General features: G+C 41.4%; 1 protein-coding gene across 1 annotated transcript in view; it reads left to right on the plus strand.

Moving 5' to 3' along the window:
* The window catches only part of LOC137299889 (ORM1-like protein 3), a 50,177-nt gene that overhangs the window by 9,575 nt on the left and 17,754 nt on the right, over nucleotides 1–22,848 (plus strand). The window contains exon 2 of the mRNA XM_067968867.1: nucleotides 21,506–21,697. Coding sequence (XP_067824968.1) covers nucleotides 21,524–21,697 — 174 coding nt within the window. The 5' untranslated portion in view covers nucleotides 21,506–21,523. The remainder of the gene's footprint in view (nucleotides 1–21,505; nucleotides 21,698–22,848) is intronic.

Here is a 22,848-nt window from a genome sequence, read left to right on the forward strand (position 1 = left end):
GGTCTTAAGCATACTTGAGGTGGAAAAGTGAGTTGATGAGTAATGTACTCAAAGAAGATGCATAGCATTTAGTCATTTTTCAGGCAGTTAAGTGATTTTCCAGGGTTACTGTCTCCGTTGGCTGAGATCTGTCTATGCTGTTTGGAAATAATTGATATAAGGGACTGTGTGCTGCCGTTTCCTGTCTGAGATCTGACCTTGAAGCCACACCAGATTGGGATGAAAATGTCCTCTCTGCCTCATGGAACAATCTGACATGAAATGAGTCTGCTTCATTGAGCCAGTGGTTGTGCGTCCACATAACAAAATTGCGCAAATTTATGCAGATTAGCAATTTTATGTGAGAGCTTCTGTGTGAAGTAGTAAAGCTCTTACTGGTGCAGCACAGGAATCGCTGCCCTTGGGTGGAAGTTACGCTTTGTTGGAGCAGAGTGAAGAGAACTCTATGTACAATATATCTTGCGGTGCTATACTTGTCTTGAAAGGTCGTTTGGTCCTTGATAACTGCCACTAGATGCAAAAAGAGGAGAATTGTTCCATCTGAGGTTGTGATAAGTACAGATGTATGAATTCTGAGTAGAGAAAATGTTTGGTAGGGTGTCATGAGAGCAATGTTTTTTTTATTTCTCAATAATTCCTTTATATACTTGCCCGTGTCCCCAGATAAATGGGTAAAAGCAGGAATTTACTGTGTAAATAGTTGGAGGTTTGGAACCAAAGCCAGACTACTCTGTATACAATGTTGTGATTTAATGTTTAAAGTCACAAAAAGGCTTTATTCATGCCTAATGTTTTGAAACTGGATGTTTTGTCGTGGTGCTTGTGAATGAAACCTATTGCACTGCTTCCTAGTATTTTCTAGTTCTTGCTTCCAGTCACTGTTCTTTAAACACTTGATGTATTGAAACAAAAATTGACTCAATCAACCTTGGAACTCTTAAGTAACTTTCAATTTTTAAGCTCTTGTTCGACACTTGCTTTCAGCCTTTAGAACGATGGGTACTTAGGGGTTCCCTAATAATTCAGAGGGTAGTACTGAGTTATACAAACCAAGAAGTTTTCAGATCTGTTGAGTTAGCTGATCTTAGCCAGAGAGACATCAGACTCGCTACAACTGCTCTCTGCAGCCCTGTACTAGGGAGGTTAAAAAATCAGCGAGGGTCCTGAAATAGATGATGCAGATGAGGTAAATGTGGGTGAGCACCTTGGCAGTAGTGACCATGATATGATGAGGTTTAAGATCCAACTAGAAAGGGAAAAGATCAGTACAAAATGTTAGTCTGTAGTTGAATAATCTTCCAAATTCACTTTTGGGCTAATATGTGAATAATGCCTATCTGATTGAAGTCCCAATCAAGGTTGTTCCTGTGGAATAATGCCCCAACATGAATCACTGTATTTGTGAAAGAATAGGAGAATTTTTGTGGGGACTGGGTGGGGGAGGAGAATGAGGTAGTCCACCGATACACAAAAATTAAAGGCCACACATTTTTTTTTTAAAAAGTGAAAGCCCCCATACAGAAAAAGTAAGTCTGTCCATACACAAAAAAAAGTGAGACCATGCAAGGCTCCCATCCATTCCTCCTTGTCCTTCCCACTCGTTCTCCCTCTTCCTTTCTCTCATCCCCTTCACTATCACCTGGTTCTTTCGCATTCTTATTTTTGTAAAACCTAATCAGACATGCCTTTGGTCAGCCCCTTTTAATGCTTTTGCTACTGCTTGGTGTCTATTCTCTTCTGCAAAGAGTCTTTGGATGCTTACTACATTAGAGGCTGTAGAAATAGAAGTTTTTGGCATAGTCAGTGGCCCCATAAAGTAACTCTGTCACCAAAAATCTAAACTTCCATTGACCCTTGTTAAATGTATTACAGAATTGCAGGGTGTCCTTTAGCTTTCTTGCAGCAAATGTGCCTTAATGGGATTGCTACATACTTTAAATAAAAACACGGGTGTGTTATCAACCTTTGACATGCATACTTATCTATGGGCAGCATGTTGTGTAATTCTTCTTGTAATGAAAACATAAATTAGTTACTTTGACTAAAATATATAATTTTTAATGTATTCACTTTTTATCTACCCATTTAACAATCTGTGGCTACAACCAGAGAGCCTCAGATTCAGTTGCATCAAATTCTGGTACCTGTTGCTGCCTCATGTTTTACTATTTTTCTCCTGTAAGAACTGGCTAATGCTGGGGTCCTGTACCTCACTCAGCACCATTTTTCACACGTGAACCTGAACAGTACATGTCAGCAGGCCAATTTGTTTGGTCATTTGGGTGTCTGGCATGCATGGAAGCCCATCACCATGCTTCAGAGTCTCCAAAGAATCCTACTGAGAAATCCACAGAGAAAATTTGTTTTTTCTGGATATAAAGTGCTCTCTTTGCTCGTAAAGACTTCCCTAATTAAGTCCAGAGAAGGCAGTTGTCAAGAACCACTGCTTACATTGGGTTATATTTGAGTCTACAGCACAGAAACAGGACGTTCGGCCTAACTGGAATATGCTGGTGTTTATGCTCCGCAAGAGTCTCTTCCTCCACCCCTCTTCCCCCCCCCCCCCCCCCCCCCACTTCATCTACCCCTATCAGCATACCTGTCTATTTCTTTCTCCTTTGTGTGCTTATCTAGTTTCCCCTTAAATGCATCTAAGCTATTTACTTCAACTACTCCTTGTGGCAGCATGTTCCACATTCTTACCACTCTTTGGGTAAAGAAGTTTCTCCTGAATATCCTATTGGATTTATTAGTGACTATCTTATATTGATGACCTCTAGTTTTGGACTCCCCCACGAGTGGAAACACTTGCTCTATGCCTACGCTATCAAACCCTTTCATTATTAAAGACCATTATCAGGTCACCCCTCAGCCTTATCTTTTCTGGAGAAAAGAGCTCCAGCCTGTTTAGTCTTTCCTGATAAGTATATCCTCTCAGTTCTGGTATCATCCTAGTAAATCTTTTTTGCACCTTCTCCAATGCCTCTATATCCTTTTTATAATATGGAGACCAGAACTGTTCACAATATTCCAAGTGTGGTCTAACCAAAGTTCTGTACAAGTTTAACATAACTTCTCTGCTTTTGGAGCTTTAGGGACTCTCCAGTGTGCACAAGGGTACTGCTGAAATTTAAAACTGCACAGGTTTTTAAAAATGTATTGGTTCATGGGATGTGGGCGTCGCTGGCATTTATTGCCCATCCCTAATTGCCCTTGAAAAGGTGGTGGTGAGCTGCCTTCTTGAACCGCTGCAGTCCGTGTGGTGAAGGTTCTCCCACAGTGCTGTTAGGAAGGGAGTTCCAGGATTATGACCCAGCGACGATGAAGGAACGGCGATATATTTCCAAGTCGGGATGGTGTGTGACTTGGAGGGGAACGTGCAGGTGGTGTTGTTCCCATGTGCCTGCTGCTCTTGTCCTTCAAGGTGGTAGAGGTCGAGGGTTTGGAAGGTGCTGTTGAAGAAGCCTTGGCGAGTTGCTGCAGTGCATCCTGTGGATGGTACACACTGCAGCCACAGTGCGCCAGTGGTGAAGTGAGTGAATGTTTAGGGTGGTGGATGGGGTGCCAATCAAGTGGGCTGCTTTGTCCTGGACGGTGTTGAGCTTCTTGAGTGTTGTTGGAGCTGCACTCATCCAGGCAAGTGGAGAGTATTCCATCACACTCCTGACTTGTGCCTTGTAGATGGTGGAAAGGCTTTGGGGAGTCAGGAGGTGAGTCACTCGCCGCAGAATGCCCAGCCTCTGACCTGCTGTTGTAGCCACAGTATTTATATGGCTGGTCCAGTGAAGTTTCTGGTCAATGGTGACCCCCAGGATGTTGATGGTGGTGGATTCGGTGATGGTAATGCTGTTGAATGTCAAGGGGAGGTAGTTAGACTCTCTCTTGTTGGAGATGGTCTGGCACTTGTCTGGCGCGAATGTTACTTGCCACTTATGAGCCCAAGCCTGGATGTTGTCCAGGTCTTGCTGCATGTGGGCTCGGACTGCTTCATTATCTGAGGGGTTGTGAATGGAACTGAACACTGAGCAATCATCAGCGAACATCCCCATTTCTGACCTTATGATGGAGAGAAGGTCATTGATGAAGCAGCTGAAGATGGTTGGGCTGAGGACACTGCCTTGAGGAACTCCTGCAGCCATGTCCTGGGGCTGAGATGATTGGCCTCCAACAACCACTACCATCTTCCTTTGTGCTAGGTATGACTCCAGCCACTGGAGAGTTTTCCCCCTGATTCCCATTGACTTCAATTTTACTAGGGCTCCTTGGTGCCACACTCGATCAAATGCTGCCTTGATGTCAAGGGCAGTCACTCTCTCGTCTCGTCTGGAATTCAGCTCTTTTGTCCATGTTTGGACCAAGGCTGTAATGAGGTCTGGAGCTGAGTAGTCCTGACTGAACCCAAACTGAGCATCGGTGAGCAGGTTATTGGTGAGTAAGTGCCGCTTGATAGCACTGTCGACGACACCTTCCATCACTTTGCTGATGATTGAGAGTAGACTGATGGGGCGGTAATTGGCCGGATTGGATTTGTCCTGCTTTTTGTGGACAGGATATACCTGGGCAATTTTCCACATTGTCGGGTAGATGCCAGTGTTGTAGCTGTACTGGAACAGCTTGGCTAGAGGCGCATCTAGTTCTGGAGCACAAGTCTTCAGCACTACAGCCGGGATGTTGTCGGGGCCCATAGCCTTTGCTGTATCCAGTGCACTCAGTTGTTTCTTGATTTCACGTGGAGTGAATCGAATTGGCTGAAGACTGGCTTCTGTGATAGTGGGGATATCGGGAGGCGGCCGAAATGGATCATCCACTCAGCACTTCTGGCTGAAGATGGTTGCAAACGCTTCAGCTTTGTCTTTTGCACTCACGTGCTGGACTCCGCCATTGTTGAGGATGAGGATGTTTACAGAGCCGCCTCCTCCCGTTAGTTGTTTAATTGTTCACCACCATTCACGACTGGATGTGGCAGGACTGCAGAGCTTTGATCTGATCCGTTGGTTGTGGAATCGCTTAGCTCTGTCTATAACATGTTGCTTCCGCTGCTAAGCATGCATGTAATCCTGAGTTGCAGCTTCACCAGGTTGGTACCTCATTTTTAGGTACGCCTGGTGCTGCTCCTGGCATGCTCTTCTACACTCCTCATTGAACCAGGGTTGATCCCCTGGCTTGTTGGTAATGGTAGAGTGAGGAATATGCCGGGCCATGTGGTTACAGATTGTGCTGGAATACAATTCTGCTGCTGCTGATGGCCCACAGCGCCTTATGGATGCCCAGTTTTGAGCTGCCAGATCTGTTCTGAATCTATCCCATTCAGCACGGTGGTAGTGCCACACAACACGTTGGATAGTGTCCTCAGTGTGAAGACGGGACTTCATCTCCACGAGGACTGTGCGGTGGTCACTCCTACCAATACTGTCATGGACAGATGCATTTGCGACAGGTAGATTGGTGAGGACGAGGTCAAGTAAGTTTTTCCCTCGTGTTGGTTCGCTCACCACCTGCCGCAGCTCCAGTGTAGCAGCCATGTCCTTTAAGCCTCGGTCAGTAGTGGTGCTACCGAGCCACTCTTGGTGATGACATTGAAGTCCCCTACCCAGTGTACATTCTGTGCCCTTGCTACCCTCAGTGCTGTTCAACATGGAGGTGGACTGATTCATCAGCTGAGGGAGGGCGGTAGGTGGTAATCAGCAGGAGGTTTCCTTACCCTTTAGGGAAGGAAACCTGCCGTCCTTACCCGTTCTGGCCTATATGTGACTCCAGACCCACAGCAATGTGGTTAATTCTTAATTGCCCTCTGAAATGGCTTGGCAAGCCACTCAGTTTGTCCTGATGCCATGAGATTTCATGGGATCCAGAGTCAATGTTGAGGACTCCCAGGGCCACTCCCTCCTGACTGTATATCACTGTACCGCCACCTCTGATCGGTCTGTCCTGCTGGTGGGACAGGACATACCCAGGGATGGTGATGGAAGAGTCTGGGCCATTGGCTGAAAGGTATGATTCTGTGAGTGTGGTTATGTCAGGCTGTTGCTTGTCTAGTCTGTGGGACAGCTCTCCCAATTTTGGCACGTCCCCAGATGTTAGTGAGGAGGACTTTGCAGGGTTGACTGGGCTTGGCTTGCCTTTGTCGTGTCTGGTGCCTAGTGGTCCGTCCGGTTTTATTCTTATTGTGACTTTTTTAGCGAGATTTTACAACTGAGTGGCTTGCTAGGCCATTTCAGAGGGCAGCTAAGAGTCAACCACATTGCTGTGAGTCTGGAGTCACATATAGGCCAGACCGGGTAAGGACGGCAAGTTTCCTTCCCTAAAGGGCATTAGTGAACCAGATGGATTTTTACGACAATCCAGTCGTTTCATGGCCACCATTACTGATACTAGTATTTTAATTCCAGATTTTATTTAATTAATTGAATTTAAATTCCCCAGCTGCTGTGGCAGGATTTGAACTCATGACTCCGGATTATTAGTCCAGGCCTCTGGATTACTAGTCCAGTAACATAACCACTTACCGTACCCTTACTCTGCAGAGAACTGCTGCTGCTTTGCCAGCAAGGATTGCTGTACTCATTGGCTTGTAGGGTTGCCTAGAGCTGAGCTAGACCCCACTCGACAAATGTCTTGTTCACTATAAGCTCAACTTTTTGAATGAAGAACAAAGCTCCCCTTTTAGGCTAAAATTGGCATCCACTAGAACCCCAAGTACCATTATCATTGCACCAGCGGTCCCTTGAATCTTCCAATCGATACCTTTTTGAGATCTGCTTTTGAACCGTGCAGCGCCATAATGTTGCACTTGGGGCACCCATTGTCATATCTCACTAGTTAATCTGTTATTCATGATGATGAGTTGAGCTCACTAGTTAACCAGGAGAGTGAGAACAACTCAATATTATGTGCTAAAAGTAGTGGCACAATTTCAGAAATACCTAGAGCAGACACTTGGATGCTATCCCTTATGTGTCATCCAGTACATTAATGGAGACATCAAATAGTATGGGTGATAATGCAAAACCTTGCCTCGCTCTTTCAAGAGAGATAGGTTCAGCAAGTTTCCCATCTATCCTTAGAGGTTGGAGCTATAGTACGTAAAATCCAAGATTTGCCATTTTTTTAATGGTTTCCAACATCTTTGTGAAGCCACCTTGAGCAGTAGATTGAAACCTTTACGAAAGTTGTGAAAGCAATGTAGGTGGGTTTTCCCTGATTCTTACAAGGTTCCGCTATTTTGTATAAAGCCATAACATGTCCTACATCTTTCTCATGAGAGCCAAGTCCAGCCTGTTCCCTCTTAATTACGCTGCCAGTCTCCAAACCATCCAATAAATATGTTGTGACAACCCAAAGAACCACCTTAAGAGCCACTGATACCAATTAGATTCCTCGGTAGTTTGATGCCCCTTGTAGATAGAAGTTGCAGTTGCACTCTAGTACACCAAGGAAATGCTCGTCTTGAACAGAGCCAGCCTCCAGAGGGCAGTTGCAAGGAGTGTTTCTGGCATTGATCTCCAAGACCATTGCCATTTGCCTCTTATCCCCACCCCTATCCTTCACCTATAGCAACTCAGAGGCCATACAGAAAAGCCCAATTATATCCCCATCTGGTTTCGATGCACATGTACTTTCCAGCTGATTCATTCACTTTTTTTCCCCCCGCTCCTCTTTCCCTTGTCTCTCAGCCCAGGGTTGCTTTGTCCAATTGCTGCTATCCTGAGGTTAGCTAACTAAGCACAGGTCAGGTATTGAGTCCCCACACTTTTAAAAAAATATTTATTTTTCTTTTCATTCTGTCTCTTTCTTTCCCCCCCCCCCCCACCCCCAAAAAAACAAAAAACCCCACGTTCTCACAGTGCAATCTGATCCTGATTTTTAAAATTTATTTTGAAAATAATGTAAACATCGCACCAAGTATGTAAGGGACTCTGGCATGTTTAGTCCTGTCCTTGCTCATTAGGAGACCACAATAGAAAGTGCTCCCAGCAAAGTGTGTAGAAACATCCTTTAAATTGTGTGGTTATTTCTAAACCATTCTGGGATGGGGACAGGAAAGGAAAGACATTGTGTTCTTTGACACACAGGAACTAGATTTTTGTTTCAATGTAAAATATAGCTTGGTCCCAGATTCCATTCCCAATCTGCTGTTTTAGTTTATCTCAGCCTGGGTCATAATGGGGACTCTACAATTAGTTTCACACCCCTGGGTCAATGAGGAGAAAATTATCCAGAGCTTGTGCTCCTAATCACTATCCATTGACCCCTGTGCATGTATGTACATTTGGTTAGGACAGGATTAGGTCGGATTTCATACACCATGCAGTCAAATATTTTTTTTTATTCGTTCATGGGATGTGGGCGCCACTGGAGAGGCCGGCATTTATTGCCCATCCCTAATTGCCCTTGAGAAGGTGGTGGTGAGCCGCCTTCTTGAACCGCTGCAGTCCGTGTGGTGAAGGTTCTCCCACAGTGCTGTTAGGAAGGGAGTTCCAGGATTTTGATCCAGCGACGATGAAGAAATGGTGATATATTTCCAAGTCGGGATGGTGTGTGACTTGGAGGGGAACGTGCAGGTGGTGTTGTTCCCATGTGCCTGCTGCCCTTGTCCTTCAAGGTGGTAGAGGTCGCGGGTTTGGAAGGTGCTGTCGAAGAAGCCTTGGCGAGTTGCTGCAGTGCATCCTGTGGATGGTACACACTGCAGCCACTGTGCGCCGGTGGTGAAGGGAGTGAATGTTTAGGGTGGTGGATGGGGTGCCAATCAAGTGGGCTGCTTTGTCCTGGATGGTGTCGAGCTTCTTGAGTGTTGTTGGAGCTGCACTCATCCAGGCAAGTGGAAAGTATTCCATCACACTCCTGACTTGTGCCTTGTAGATGGTGGAAAGGCTTTGGGGAGTCAGGAGGTGAGTCACTCGCCGCAGAATACCCAGCCTCTGACCTGCTGTTGTAGCCACAGTATTTATATGGCTGGTCCAGTGAAGTTTCTGGTCAATGGTGACCCCCAGGATGTTGATGGTGGGGGATTCGGCGATGGTAATGCCGTTGAATGTCAAGGGGAGGTAGTTAGACTCTCTCTTGTTGGAGATGGTCATTGCCTGGTAATTGTCTGGTGCGAATGTTACTTGCCACTTGTCAGCCCAAGCCTGGATGTTGTCCAGGTCTTGCTGCATGTGGGCTCGGACTGCTTCATTATTTGAGGGATTCACAAAGGAAGAATGGGAATGGGGCAAGACACTGGAGGATGCATGGTGCCCATGAAATCATACTCCTGCCAGAAATCATACTTTTAAGGAGGGTTTTAAAAAGAAATGAGAAATGCAGCTGACATTCCACCTAATTGTGGAGTGTCCTTTAGTGCAGTACTGAGGGAGTGCTGTGCTGTCAAAGGTGCAGTCTGTCTGTCTGAGATGTTAAACGGAGGCCACATCTGCTTGCTCAAGTGGATGTGAAAGAAAATCGCATGACAGTATTCGAAGAAGAGCAGGGAGTTCTGGTGTCCTGGCCAACATTTTATTCTTCAACCAATACAATGAAAACAGATTATCAGGTCATGTATTTCATTGCTTTTTTATGGCACCTTGCTGTGCGCAAATTGGCTGCCACATTTCCTTACATTACAACGGTAATTACACTTCAAAAGTATTTCAGTGGGCATGTAAAGTGCTATATAAATGCTAATGCTTTCTTTGATGATGTGGAGATGCCGGTGATGGACTGGGGTTGACCATTGTAAACAATTTTACAACACCAAGTTATAGTCCAGCAATTTTATTTTAAATTCACAAGCTTTCGGAGGCTACCTCCTTTCCACATCGTTCACCTGAGGAAGGAGGTAGCCTCCGAAAGCTTGTGAATTTAAAATAAAATTGCTGGACTATAACTTGGTGGTGTAAAATTGTTTACAGCTTTCTTTGATAACCTAGTAGAAAATGAGGGTGGAGGTGTGGTGGCATTATTTTGGAGCAGCACTTATGTTGAGTGATGGGAGTCAGGATTCCTCCACTCACATTAATCTGTAAACAATTTTACAACACCAAGTTATAGTCCAGCAATTTTATTTTAAATTCACAAGCTTTCGGAGATTTTCTCCTTCCTCAGGCAAATGTTTCAAGAGCTCCTTGAAGCCTACGCATTTATGCATAAATGCGTAGGCTTCAAGGAGCTCTTGAAACATTTGCCTGAGGAAGGAGAAAATCTCCGAAAGCTTGTGAATTTAAAATAAAATTGCTGGACTATAACTTGGTGTTGTAAAATTGTTTACAATTGTCAACCCCAGTCCATCACCGGCATCTCCACATCACATTAATCTGCAGATCTCTTTAAGGAATCTGGTGTGCTAAATCCGTCTCCTGGTTTTCTATGAAAGTAATCCAGAATGAAGTAATTTTCCTTTTGAATGCTTATGATGAGATCTGTACGTTTTAAAGTGCTAATTCCTGTGAAATGTAAGTTTTTGATGTATAATATTTGCAGCCTCAGTTTGGCTGGTCTGGTCCGTCTTTGATCATCTGGTTTTGTACCCGGGTCATTTTTAGAGAATGAGGATCAGGATGTAAAGTGAGTGGAAGTGTGACTGTTCTGGTGACTGTGCTCCAAATGTGATCTGCTTCGCTGCAATTTTATACATCTGTTTTATGACTCCTTTTAGAATTAGTTTGCAACCTTTAATCACTAACGTTATCCAGACAGAATGGCTACTTTCCACTAATGCTGTAGTCTATGTAACTTTTAACAGATAATTCTTTGGTTTGCTTTTGAAAATCCAACAATTGAAAGTTTAGATGCTTGTTTTTTTTTAAGCTATCAGCCTGATGTGACAGAATCTTTTCTCCTGTAAGAAGTGCTCAGTTTCAAGCTGCATTTGACCTTAACTTTCAGACTAATCCAGTCTTTTCAGTGGGCCAACAAAAAGTTGTGTACAGTTCTTCTGGGACATTGTGTTCTCTTTGTTGCAAAATCATTTACTTTGGTTGCTCTGTTTGTTACTTAAGGCAAACTTTTAACGTGTAAAATCACGTTCAATAAAGCAACTTAAAAGTCACTCAAAGCAAGAATATAACTGAATTCTGAAACTATTTTACAAAGAAATTTTCTGCTTGGATCAGCATGTTTGTTTACTATTAATGGCCAATGAATGTATACCCAAACCCATCTTAATCCAATTAGAATAAAAGGCACAGGAAGATGCTGTATGTGGATGCTTTGATGCACGGAGTGATTGAATGTGGATTTGCATCCTAATTCCTTCAGATGCATAACTGAGTCTTGCTTCTTACTGGAAGAAGGGAAAATCATGAGGTGAGACCCTGAACCCCTTCAGCACACTTCTGATTGTCTGGCTCAGGAGCAGCATTGGTAGAAGTCCGGGTTCTTGTGGTCTGACTGGAGCATCTCCTGATCCTCAGCGCTTCAATGATCCTGGCTGAAGTTAGTGCTGTTCAGGCAGAATTTCCCACCAGCAGGTACTTTTCCTGCAGAGATTAAGGTTGTTCAGATACTACATGAATCATTGAGGACCACTTTCACATAATTGAACCCCATGCTAAGGATGATACATGCTAAGGATAAAATTAACTTTTTGCTGCAGAGACAAGGTGCTCACTGTCCAAATTAACAACCTGGCTAAAAGGGCTTCTCGTAACTCGTACGTTTTTGGGTACCTGGAAGATCTTGATCACATTGCAATTCTCCCATTTAATTATTCTGAAAGACTTTTTCTGTCTGATGGAGTATAGCATCCTGATTGAAAAAGTACATTGCATCCTTGCCTTGGAACAGATTCAGAAGCAAGCTTGTTTAAAGTAGCAATGTTGCTGACATTTATGGAAACTAAAAGTGAGATTTTCATGAGAAGAACCTATTTTTGTCTGATCTTCTGTGAAACTCCTTGGGATATTTTTCTATGTAGAAAGTGCTGTATAAATGCCAGTTGTTATGCTGTGTATCCTGCAATGTTTTGTAGTGATCTAAATGTAGCCTCCCATTCTCCTCTGCAGATTCTCTGTAAGGCATTTTTTGATCAAGGAGGCTTCCACCAACCTCATTTGCATCAAAGAAGTAGTGTCCATGGCTGTAGAAATTTGTGTGAGGGAGTTGCCCAACAGGACAGAAGGAGCAAACATTGTCCTCTGAGGAACACCAAGTTAAGAATTTCTGGGTTTAAGAAATGAATTAAGATTGCTGGATGTCAGGCTGGCTATGGTGGACCTGCTTCTTTATGAACTGAGCTTAATGATTAGATGGATTCTTGTGCATTGACTATATAATCTAGCACGCTTACTTCTTGTTTTGTTCAGTTGTTCTTAGATTGCTGTTTAATATCATCGTGAAAGAACCAAAGATAATTTAAGAATAGAACGAAATGTTCTGGGCGTCTGTAAATTTACCTGCAAGGTTTTGTGTTACATTTTTTTTTGTGCGTAACGTATTTAATATGGCTGAGCCAAGGGCTTTGAGTTTCCATTGCTGATAGGTTATATGGAGGATTACTGCCCTTGGAAGTATTTTATTGCTTAACTACTTACTCAACAGGGGAAGGAGAACAATTAATCTTGGTTCATTCTGTATAAATAACTCGGCACTTTGAGTTACAATGCTCATTTGTTAGACTGGGGATTTGACTGCTGTCGCATTTGACATTCCTTTTTAGACTGCTGGATGTGGAGCTTTAGGCATTGCAGGGAATGGCACTGTCGCTTTATTATGGGTAGCTGTGCATCTATCTGCCCATTGTTTTCCTTCAGGAAGTGCTTTTGGGTGGCCCTGAATTATCTGGCCCAGCAGATGGAGTGAGGACTGTGTGTTGATTATTTCTTCGTTGTCTTGCAAGGTTATGTTTGCTTATTTCCATATGCCAGTGACAAGGTCAGTTTTTAAATACACATTAGACTATTCTTCTGGGCAGTTGTTTTTTAAATTCATATTAGAGGTTTAAGAGTTCATTGTTAGTGACTAACAGTTATGTGCTGATCTGGGCCAGACACAAGGTGAAAGTTTCCCCTCTGGGAGTTGCAACTGCTCTTGAGCTTTTAAAATTTGTTACGGTGTCGGAGTCCCTTACTATTTCCTGAATGTTCAGAGACTTAATTCTCCCATTAAATGATGGAAAGTATTTGCCCCTTGTTGTAGAGAGGGGGTAGAAATTGCCTTCCTCCAGAATATCCACTTGTCACAGCAGAGCATGAAAAGTTTGATTGGGGATGGGTATACAACTGTCTCAATCTCCCCCATTCTTCTTCTGAGAAACTATGGTCTCCCATTTTCAGCTGAACACACCTTGACAGATGAGCAAGGTCACTACATTCTGTTTTCTGCCCATTTGGTTGATGTGCCCTTTACCGTTTCAAATGTTTATGCTTATAACACTGAATTTTCCCCTTCTTATCTCTGACATTTTTCTTGTTCTACCCCATAGATATGTCCTACACAAATTAGAGGTGGAGAGTTCTTAATCCTCTACCTTTTTATATTATAATTTTTAAAAATGCAGCTAGTATGGATACTGTGACAGATTATGGTAGTGAGCCTGTATTTAGCGCTTTCAGGGAAAATGATGGGTTGAAGGGATGGGGTGAGGGGAAAGATGAGAGAATGGTGGTTAATCTCAAATTATAAACTAATTTAGTTGTTACTCCATCAGGATACAATTGAACATAATGATTTTGTGCATTAGAATTCTATGCTTGTGGTGTTTTTGATGCAGGGTCAATGCTCATTTCTAAAGCATATCCTCTCTATTCAGCAAGTAGGTATGTTCTCAGCAGTTCTAATCTCTGGTTGATGCAGCATAGAACTACTACGTCTCTGCTTTCCCATCTGATTATTTTGTATAGGCACATTGTCTTCAGGAATTTGGGATTTGGAAACCAAGAATTGCTTACAAAGCAGCAGAGTTTAGAGTATCCAAGGTAGTGGCAGAAACTAGAGTTGATTGTGAACTTTATAACAGAGCTGATTTCGGAGAGTTTCAGAAGAATGATTCCTGTGTAAGAAATGTCTGGCTGCTGTTTAGTGTTGTCTAGGTCTGGCTTTAATCCATTTCTTTCTGGAGAAAACAAGATTGTTTTATAGACTCAAAAATCCAAAGGTCATATCTTTGTTGGTTTACTTTCCAAGTCTGCACTGCATATGTTTTGACGCATGGATTACTCTATTTAAGCTTCGTTATGAGATTATTTAACTCCATAAAGCAGTTTTGGACTCTAGGAACAACAGCTGAATTGTTCTCACTGGTTTTTATTCATGTATCATACATAATTGTCACTGGAATGTTAGGGTGTAAAATACTCATGCTTATGTCCACTTGAGCTGTGGGAAATACGCAGTTGTGCAATGACAGATTTTGACCGTCCAAATTTGGGTTGTGACTGGAGAGATCATTTTGAGCCATAATACACGAAGGGACGTGCTGGCGGTGGCAGCAAATTGAAGTGATAACTTAAGCGAATCACATTGCGAAGCTTTTTGCGTTGTGATTCCGCCCCCTTTTTTTTAGTGCTATGTACTAATTCACTAAATAAATGTGTGAGCATGAATCTTGTGGTTTGATTGGTTATAAATCACCAGCTTTGTTTTCATTGTTTATGATATCTGAGCCCCTTAATGAGATTATAGATTGGTATTCGGCCTTGGATGCTCATTGTTCTCTATATATAATTTTAAAAAGGTTAACTGATCCCTCACCCAACTTATCTTGTTTTTTCTTCCATCCAGACGCTGGCGTGGGTAGCGACAGCATCCATCATATTGAATCTGACACTGTACTGTCCTCCTTCCTGTGAAACTGGATCAAGCTGCAGTCTCATCTTAAAATGGTGGCTGTAATAGGAATGCTGCTTCACTTGTAACTTTTTTTCAAAGCATTTTTAAGAAAAGACATTTGTTTTAATTTGGCAAATTGGTGGAAATCCATTGCTAAATCAAGGAATGCAGTTCCTTTAGAAGTAGAATCTTAAGAGAAATATTCCAGCAAGACTAGCTACTTAAGAACATTAACATTTTTGTGTAGCTGGTTATGCCCTCATCGATTGCAGCTATTTTTAGTCCAAATTTCAATATTTAAACTGAATATATTGTAGGCTGGAGTGCGGGTCCAGTGAACCTATCTCTGTTTACAGTTGACTTTGAACCCATAAGTACGTGGAATATGTTTCTGCTTGTAGTACACCCGGAATATAAAAAAGAAAGACTTACATTTATATAGTGCCTTTCACAATCACAGGACATCCCAAAGCACTTTACAGCCAGTGAAGTAATTTTGAAATGTATACATTAGTGTATGACACCTGTGTACCATGATAGACGTCCCTTGAAGTCTTATGCTTTTTATCTGTATGTTTTTCTTAAACCTCTGTGGCAGAAAATGAGAATGCTGTGACTCATTTGAAGTCAGTCAAGATTATTAGGAAAGGAGTCTCTTCTTCCTTCTGGCTGCAAGAATCGTCTAGTTCCATGAAATTGCATGAATCACCACTAAATTCAGTCTGAGGCCACAACAATGGTGGATGTGGGAAATGGAAATGGTGCACAGGGGGTGATTTATGTGACTAGATTATGGTTTGCAGTAAGTGTTTGAGGTAGAGTAACAGACATTTACTTTGCACTAAACCAGTGCTGTCTATACCTGAACCATCTGAGTGGCTGATATCAATGCTGAGTGCGGAAAGGTTTTTCCATTCCCTAGCCCAGATGTTCTTGGCCTTGATGAGCACAACATTCAATCACTAAAAAGGGAAAACTGTTAGTTAGACAACGTAACCATAGTTAAGGTTCAAAGATGTGGATGGATTGGAGAGGATACAAATTCAGATGATTTTTGACCCTAACAATCTAAATTATAAAGATAGACTGATAGAACTGAATTTATTTTCACTGGGGGGAGGAAAGATTGATGGGCAACATGATTTTGGTCAAAAATGGTGAAAGGAATGGATAATATAGATGTAAGTAGGTTTTTTTTTAACTTCAATGATGATTTTCAGACAAGAGGACATAGATTGAAGACAGTGACTGCAATCCCATTTCTTGCCAGAAAATCATCTTTTACTTTTTGAAGGATAAATTAGGCATAGGCGATAAATAGTTTATAGAAGCTTGGGACAAAAATAGCTGGAGGAAATTAATTTTTTATTGGAAAGCATAATTTAAATTGCTACCCTGGGGGAATTTTTGAGTTGGGTTAGGTGGGAGGCCTTGACTGTGTAGTTGTGCACAGTCTATTGGAAGGAATGGGCTTGATGGGCGGAATGACTTTTTCCTGTCCAAGATGCAGTGTGGTGGTGGTGGTTGGGTTGGGGGGGGGGGGGGGGGGGGGGAACATTCTCCTACCTTCCCAAGTTTCCCCCCCCCCCCCAACCCCAAACAGATTGTTCAAACAAAGATGTGTATTTTTGTGGATGTGGAAAGTTCTACTGGTACAGTATTGTCCTTTTATGCAGCAGTGCTAGCATAAAGTGTGACGTGTTTAAATATTTCATATCTTTGAACCTTGAAGATTTCTCTTTACTCATAGAATCATAGATTATAGAATGCTTACAGCACAAAAAGAGGCCATTTGGCCCATCGAGACTGTGCCGGGTCTTTGTAAGAGCAATCCAGTTAGTCCCATTCCCCCCCCTCTTTCCCCGTAGCCTTGCAAATTTTTTCCCTTCATTTATTTATCCAATTCCTTTTTGAAAGCCAGGATTGAATCTGTTTCCGCCACCCTTTCAGGCAGCGCATTCCAGATCATAACTACTTGCTGCATTAAAAAATGTTTTTCTTCATGTCATCTTTGGTTCTTTTGCCAATCACAAAAACATGCTGTATCATGTTTTCAGATTTTAGAAACTTCTGTCCTTGATTTGTTTAAACTTTCCTTCTCACCGACCACAGTTGAATTCCACCATTCTAATATTGAGACATCTTGATGTCAGTTTCCAGGTAGGCACCAAGCAGACACCAGACACTTTCCCTGTAAGAAAGAAAAAATAAGAGGATATATGAGCTGAGCCAATTTTGTGTGTCTCCTAGCAACCAGTGACACAGAGACTCTGACAGAGTCCAAGGAAATAGGTGGCCTACCTCTCCCCTTGGCGAGGGTGTAGTGTATTGTATTGTCTAATGAAGTGCAAATCTAATTTATTGAAACAGAGCCTTTCCAAGAAGATTGTTGCACTTCAGGACAAATGATATGCAATATTGAGAAAAATTTGATATTGTAGCACTATTTAACTCTACATTGACAAGTCACTAGTCCGTAAAAAGGATTAGATTTTAAGGTTATGGTGCATCATTTAACTCGCAGAACAGTGAAATACCACATATTGACTTGTAATTTTGCATGTAGGGTACAGGTTGAGCTTTCCACTGTGAAGGGCTTGTGATTTCAGATTTGTTGCTATGACAAGATACCGAGAAGGAGACCAGACACCTTTTCTGCAGAGGGATTGAAAGTCATATGGGGAGGCTCCACTGCCACTGTGCACTTCCTGGTGTCTAGCCAAGAGCACCTCAGTGGTGCCTAAGAGGTGGGCAATCAATATCAGACAAGGGATACGCCTGGAAGCAATCCAACTGCAGCCTACTTCTGATCATTTGAAGTTATTTTTTGCACTGAAAAATGTTGAATTATCCTATAATTTGAATTAAGGAATGCAAATAAAACAGCAAAGGGGGAATTTAGTGCTTATAAAATTGAACAATCAGATCATTTGGAATACATAACCCATTTTGGAAGACTCTGTATGTTGTCCTGTCAACAGTGTAGACTCCTGAAAGCCCCAAGTTAATTCCTGTAAAGCATTTCAGTTTTCCAGAATTTATGGCTTTTCAGTTGACCTCTTGAAAAGTGGTGTTGGAATTCCAGAACATTTTAGGTTAAAGAGTTGCAAGTTCTTTCACATTTTGTTTTCACCACTGCTCCCTAATTGGTGGATCTAGGATTTATTGGTGATGTGAGTGAGCCACTGGGGTTTACCAGGCCAGTTATCCATATATGGCCTATAAGCCATAGTTTGGACACCTGCGCCTTATACATGGTACTCTGTGCAGGTTAGTATAAATGGGCGGTTTAATGCATAGCAGTTGCTTTCTGTATTATACAGTTAGTGATTGTGACAACAGAAACTGCCAATTGTTACATTCAGCCATTATTGCGTGACATAACTACTCAATGCAATGTCAATTTAAACTTGTGTATAAAGTATTGTGTGGGGAAGAGTTTCTTGCAGTTAAACTTTATCGGTAAGTTTATTCCTTGAATTGAACCTTTTACTTTAATGGATAGATGATGAAGGCAGATCAGTCCGCCTTAGCTCAAATATTAGCAGTATACTTATTTTTAAACTTAAGTATCATAGGTTACAGCACGGAAGGAGGCCATTCGGCCCATCGAGTCCATGCCGATGATCGTGATTGATGCTTTTCACCAAGACAGTTGCAGTTTCTTTTTCTGTGGTCAACGTTGTCAGGGTTAAAGTTATAATCACATAATCCCTTTTCTGTTCAGGAAAAATTGACGTATTACTTCAATAATATGAATTTAGGTATCTCTAGATTGTACAGAGCATGCTAGTGCAGGACTTCCTGTTCAAGGGAGCTCTTGTTTTCGGCCTCTTGACATCAGTGATACTATATTTGTAGTCTGTTCTGCAGAATGTAATTGTATATTTCTCTGCACAATAACCAATGACAAATTTTGCAAGACATTCTTTTGTGTAGAGTTCCAATGGAAAGTATTCTTACAGAAAGAAGCCATTTGAGTTTTTTAAGATGACAGTTTTGTCTGGTGAGATGCAGCAAACATGAATTAACTATTAAAGCACTCAATGTTTATAAAATCTTTAAAAAAAGCTCATTAAACACTTAATTTGTTTAAAAATATAATTACTCCCATTCTGTTTGTATAGCTGTGTACAGTTGGAACACAGTTTGGCATAATGTGTTAGTGCTCCACCACTGAGGAAGATTAGGATCCTTTATTCAAGTTACCCCATAAGTGAGATCCAATCTCAGCTGTGTTATTGGAGTTGCATATGGGCTACTGTTGAGCATTCCTTAGTGCTAGGTCAAAAGCATCAGAGACCTCCCATCTTGTTGACTGTGGGGGAGAGAGTGAAAGATGGGGCTTGAAAACCTGAGAAAAGTGATGCATTTACTTATTCCATGAAAGAACAAGAATGTGAAAAATTCACAAAATATGACCATTATTCTCACAAATTGAATAATCTGAATATTGCTGTGTTATCTATTTTATGTATCTCTATTTAATCTATTGCAACTGGTGTAAATTGCATCTGCTATGTGGCTGGCCAACTGACAAAATGTCCACCATATCAATACATAGGATATGCAGATCACAAAAATGGACACAATTATGACTTGTTGTGACTTGTGCCCTGTATTTTACAGTACTGATGTTTTATAGAGGTTTAAAATTGTGATTAATTTCAGTGTCCCTGGGCTAGTGAGGAGGGATGAGAAAATGAGCAAGGGTTTCTGGTTTTGGTCACTGTGCAGTGACCCCTGACTGTGTATATGTTTATGTTGAGTTAGTGCATGAGCAGACCTCCACTATGATGCTCCCAGTCAAAGTGCCTGCTGATGCTCACTGCCTAAGCTCACACATGAAAGGCCATTTGGGGAAGGTACTAATCATACCTCATCATAAGTCACTGTCTTCAGGAGAGAGGGAAATTGGATAAACCAGACAAAGAAAGGAAATTGGAGAGAATATTCTTGCCTTCCCAGGTGCGTCATGTGAACTTAGTTAAAGGCATATTATGTTTTGTGCAATGCTGGGCATTCAGACCAAGCTCTGAATATTATTCTGGGGTAGGGCTCTTATCTATGCCTAAATGCCATCCTGATTTCAATGCTGTCAAATGTGCAAATGACTGTATGTGATTTGGGTATGTTTTTCTAAATGGGGGTGGTGGGGCAGGGGAAGGTGGTGTTTTCAGGGGAGTGCTTCTGTTTCTCCCACCCCCCCCCCCTTTCAATTTTTGGAGGGATCAAGTTCCTCCAATTAATTACTTGCTACCAAAATCACATTCTCAGATACCGCAGCACATTTCAAAGCTTGGTGGTGCTCCAAAATTGTTAGTGGGTCATTAATTATGGAGAAGAATTTAACTTGCTACTCCATTTAAAAGGCTTTATGCTTCAGGGTTTTAAAAAATCGATGAGTGATGTGAATTTTATATTTTAAGTATAACAAGATAAATCATATTGTCTTTTGAGGAAGAATACTTGCCAATTTAAATGGTTCACTTTGAGTTGATGCACAAAAGTTATGTAATTCTCTCTCTCTCTCTCTCTCTCTCTCTCTCTCTCTCGAACAGTACACACTTCCGTGAGCCAGCCTTTCTGTTGCAATTTTTGATCATGCTTTTGTGTGTGCACTTACTATTGTAAATTAATTTGTTGTTATTTCCCATTCAATCTTGCTATATCCACTGTCACAATGTAGTTGCAGGCTCTGGCCACTCAGTAGCTCTGTGAATTGAGTTTGAGGTCTTTTCCAACTCTGTTGCACAACCTGTATTCATCAACTGAATGGGCAACTCCATGGGTTATTTACTAGCACTCTTAATAAATATGTAATGTAAAGAGTGGACCGTGTTATTATAATTAGTTAGAACCATGATTATAGTTCAGAATAAATTGTTATGTAGTCTTATCTGTAATAGTGTAATTACTATTTTTTTTTAAATAGTAAAAATATATTTTATCTTTCCTCAACAACCCTCCCCCCTCCCCCCCCCCCCAAAAAAAACTTCCCGGTAAAAGACTTTGGTTTGGATTCTTACATAGATTGTTAATATTGTCAGTTTCAGTGAGGGGAAGGAGTAGAAGTGAAAAAAGTAAATTGTCTGATTTATTGATAAGGCTACTGCTGTATGGTTTTCAGGAGAATAAAATGGATAATATTGTGGAAATTGATTCCCAAAACACCAGTAAAAATCTGGAATTCCATGCATGAATTTTGACTTACTCTGTCACTTATTCAGTGGACATGATTATCAGCTTTATTTCTAGCAGTAATGTGTATTCCAAAACTTGACAGTGGCTCTTTTGAATTTTATGATAATGCAGTAAGCAACCTTGGTAATTCTTAAAAACTTCTTAGTGAAGATTATTGTCCAAGTGATATTAAAAATCTATTATGAAATGCCAGTTACAGAATTATTTTTAAAAAAAGGGAACAAATAGGCAATAATGAAAAAAAAAGCAGAGTCTTTAGAAGTGACAAACTACTGAGTTAACTGTTAAATAACAGCAAAAACTAGAACTGTTAAAATTGCAACACGTGTGTGCTGTTTGCAAGAGTGGTGAAAATTTCGAGTTTTACCTCCATCCATTTTCAATTTTTTTTGAGGGTGGGTGGGGGGGGGGGGGGTTAAACTCTTACCCGTTCAATTATTTCTTAACCAGCGACGTTCTAAGGCCTGTTTTTGCTATCACTCTTGAATAGTACACATCCGTGTTTCATTATCTGAAGTTCAGAAATGGTTAATTCTGCATTTCTCTTTTCTTCTAGGTTGTAAAGAAACAAACCATGAATGTGGGCACTGCTCACAGTGAAGTGAATCCGAATACCCGGGTTATGAACAGCCGTGGGATCTGGCTGTCTTATGTCCTGGGAATTGGTTTGCTTCATATAATTCTCTTGAGCATCCCATTCTTCAGTGTGCCGGTGGTATGGACACTCACTAATGTTATTCACAATATGGTAAGGCTAGTTGAAATGTAGAAGCAGACCAGTGATAAAGATACAGTAATGCTTTTCAGACTGAGTTAGATACTGTATTTAGGCATGCTAAATGGTTACGCTTTCTAGAATTTTTTCCGGTTTGTGTTTATTTTACATTAATTTTCATTTCACCAAATTTAGTATCTTTTTTCCAGTGTTTTAATTTTTTTCCCTCCAATAAGTCAGCAGGCACAAAATAAAGTTTTAAAAAGTCAGAGCTATGATCACAGTGAACCCCTTTGTCATGGGTTTCTTGGTGTAATCATGTAGGTAGATTGCTTTAAAATCAGCCTGGACTTGCTGAGTTCCTGGTGAAAATATTTTGTTTCTTGTTAATTTTTTCTGAAATCTCCAGTAATTAACGGGTGGGTTCAAAACAAACACCGAGGTCAAAATTTAATGTTTATCACTTAAAGTGTGAACCCTAGGCTTCTCTTTATAAATTATTATTTTTTTAAATTTCAAGAATTAAGGAGGAATTCATTTAGTGAATAAAAATGCGGAATCATGAAATGTTAGGATGCTAGATATTTTTTCCATGTTAGTAAACAGCTTCCCAATGCAATGAAAGCTGAGTCGGTACATTTTTTTGCCTCAAAAAGGAACTTGGCTGACTGAAGTTTTTTTGTTCACCCTATTTTCCTGAGATTTCCTACCTTGGAGTACTGATGGGCGACCCGTATCTATCCCTTTCTAACTGGGTAATAGCCAGTGTTGAAGAGTTGCACGGGTGACTGGTTCCTTTATTTTCCCCCTTGCTTCTCTTCCAGTGGGCAAATACCTGACCTACACTTGGTGTTTCCTTCCTTGTTCATGCCTGAGAGTGGACACTTGCTGTATGGAGACACCAGCATCCTTAATGTTTTGGTGGGAATAAATTTCTGTTGCAAGGAGACTGTGGAAACTAAAGACTGAGTAAGGTGATATTCACTAGGATTGAGGTTTTGAGCAATAGGAACGTAAAGGATACTCTTCGACCCATATAAACCACTTGCTGAATGTTGTTGCATCTTATTGGTCCTAGCTTTGCACAGTTTTTGTAATCTGTATATTGTTTCAGTTCTGTCTCAGAGAACCTTTTCTGTTTTGATATTCTTTACTCCTGACCCTTTTTCACGGAAAGAGGTGGC

Source organism: Heptranchias perlo, chromosome 30, assembly GCF_035084215.1.
Source record: "Heptranchias perlo isolate sHepPer1 chromosome 30, sHepPer1.hap1, whole genome shotgun sequence".
In the NCBI taxonomy this organism is placed as follows: Eukaryota; Metazoa; Chordata; class Chondrichthyes; order Hexanchiformes; family Hexanchidae; genus Heptranchias; species Heptranchias perlo.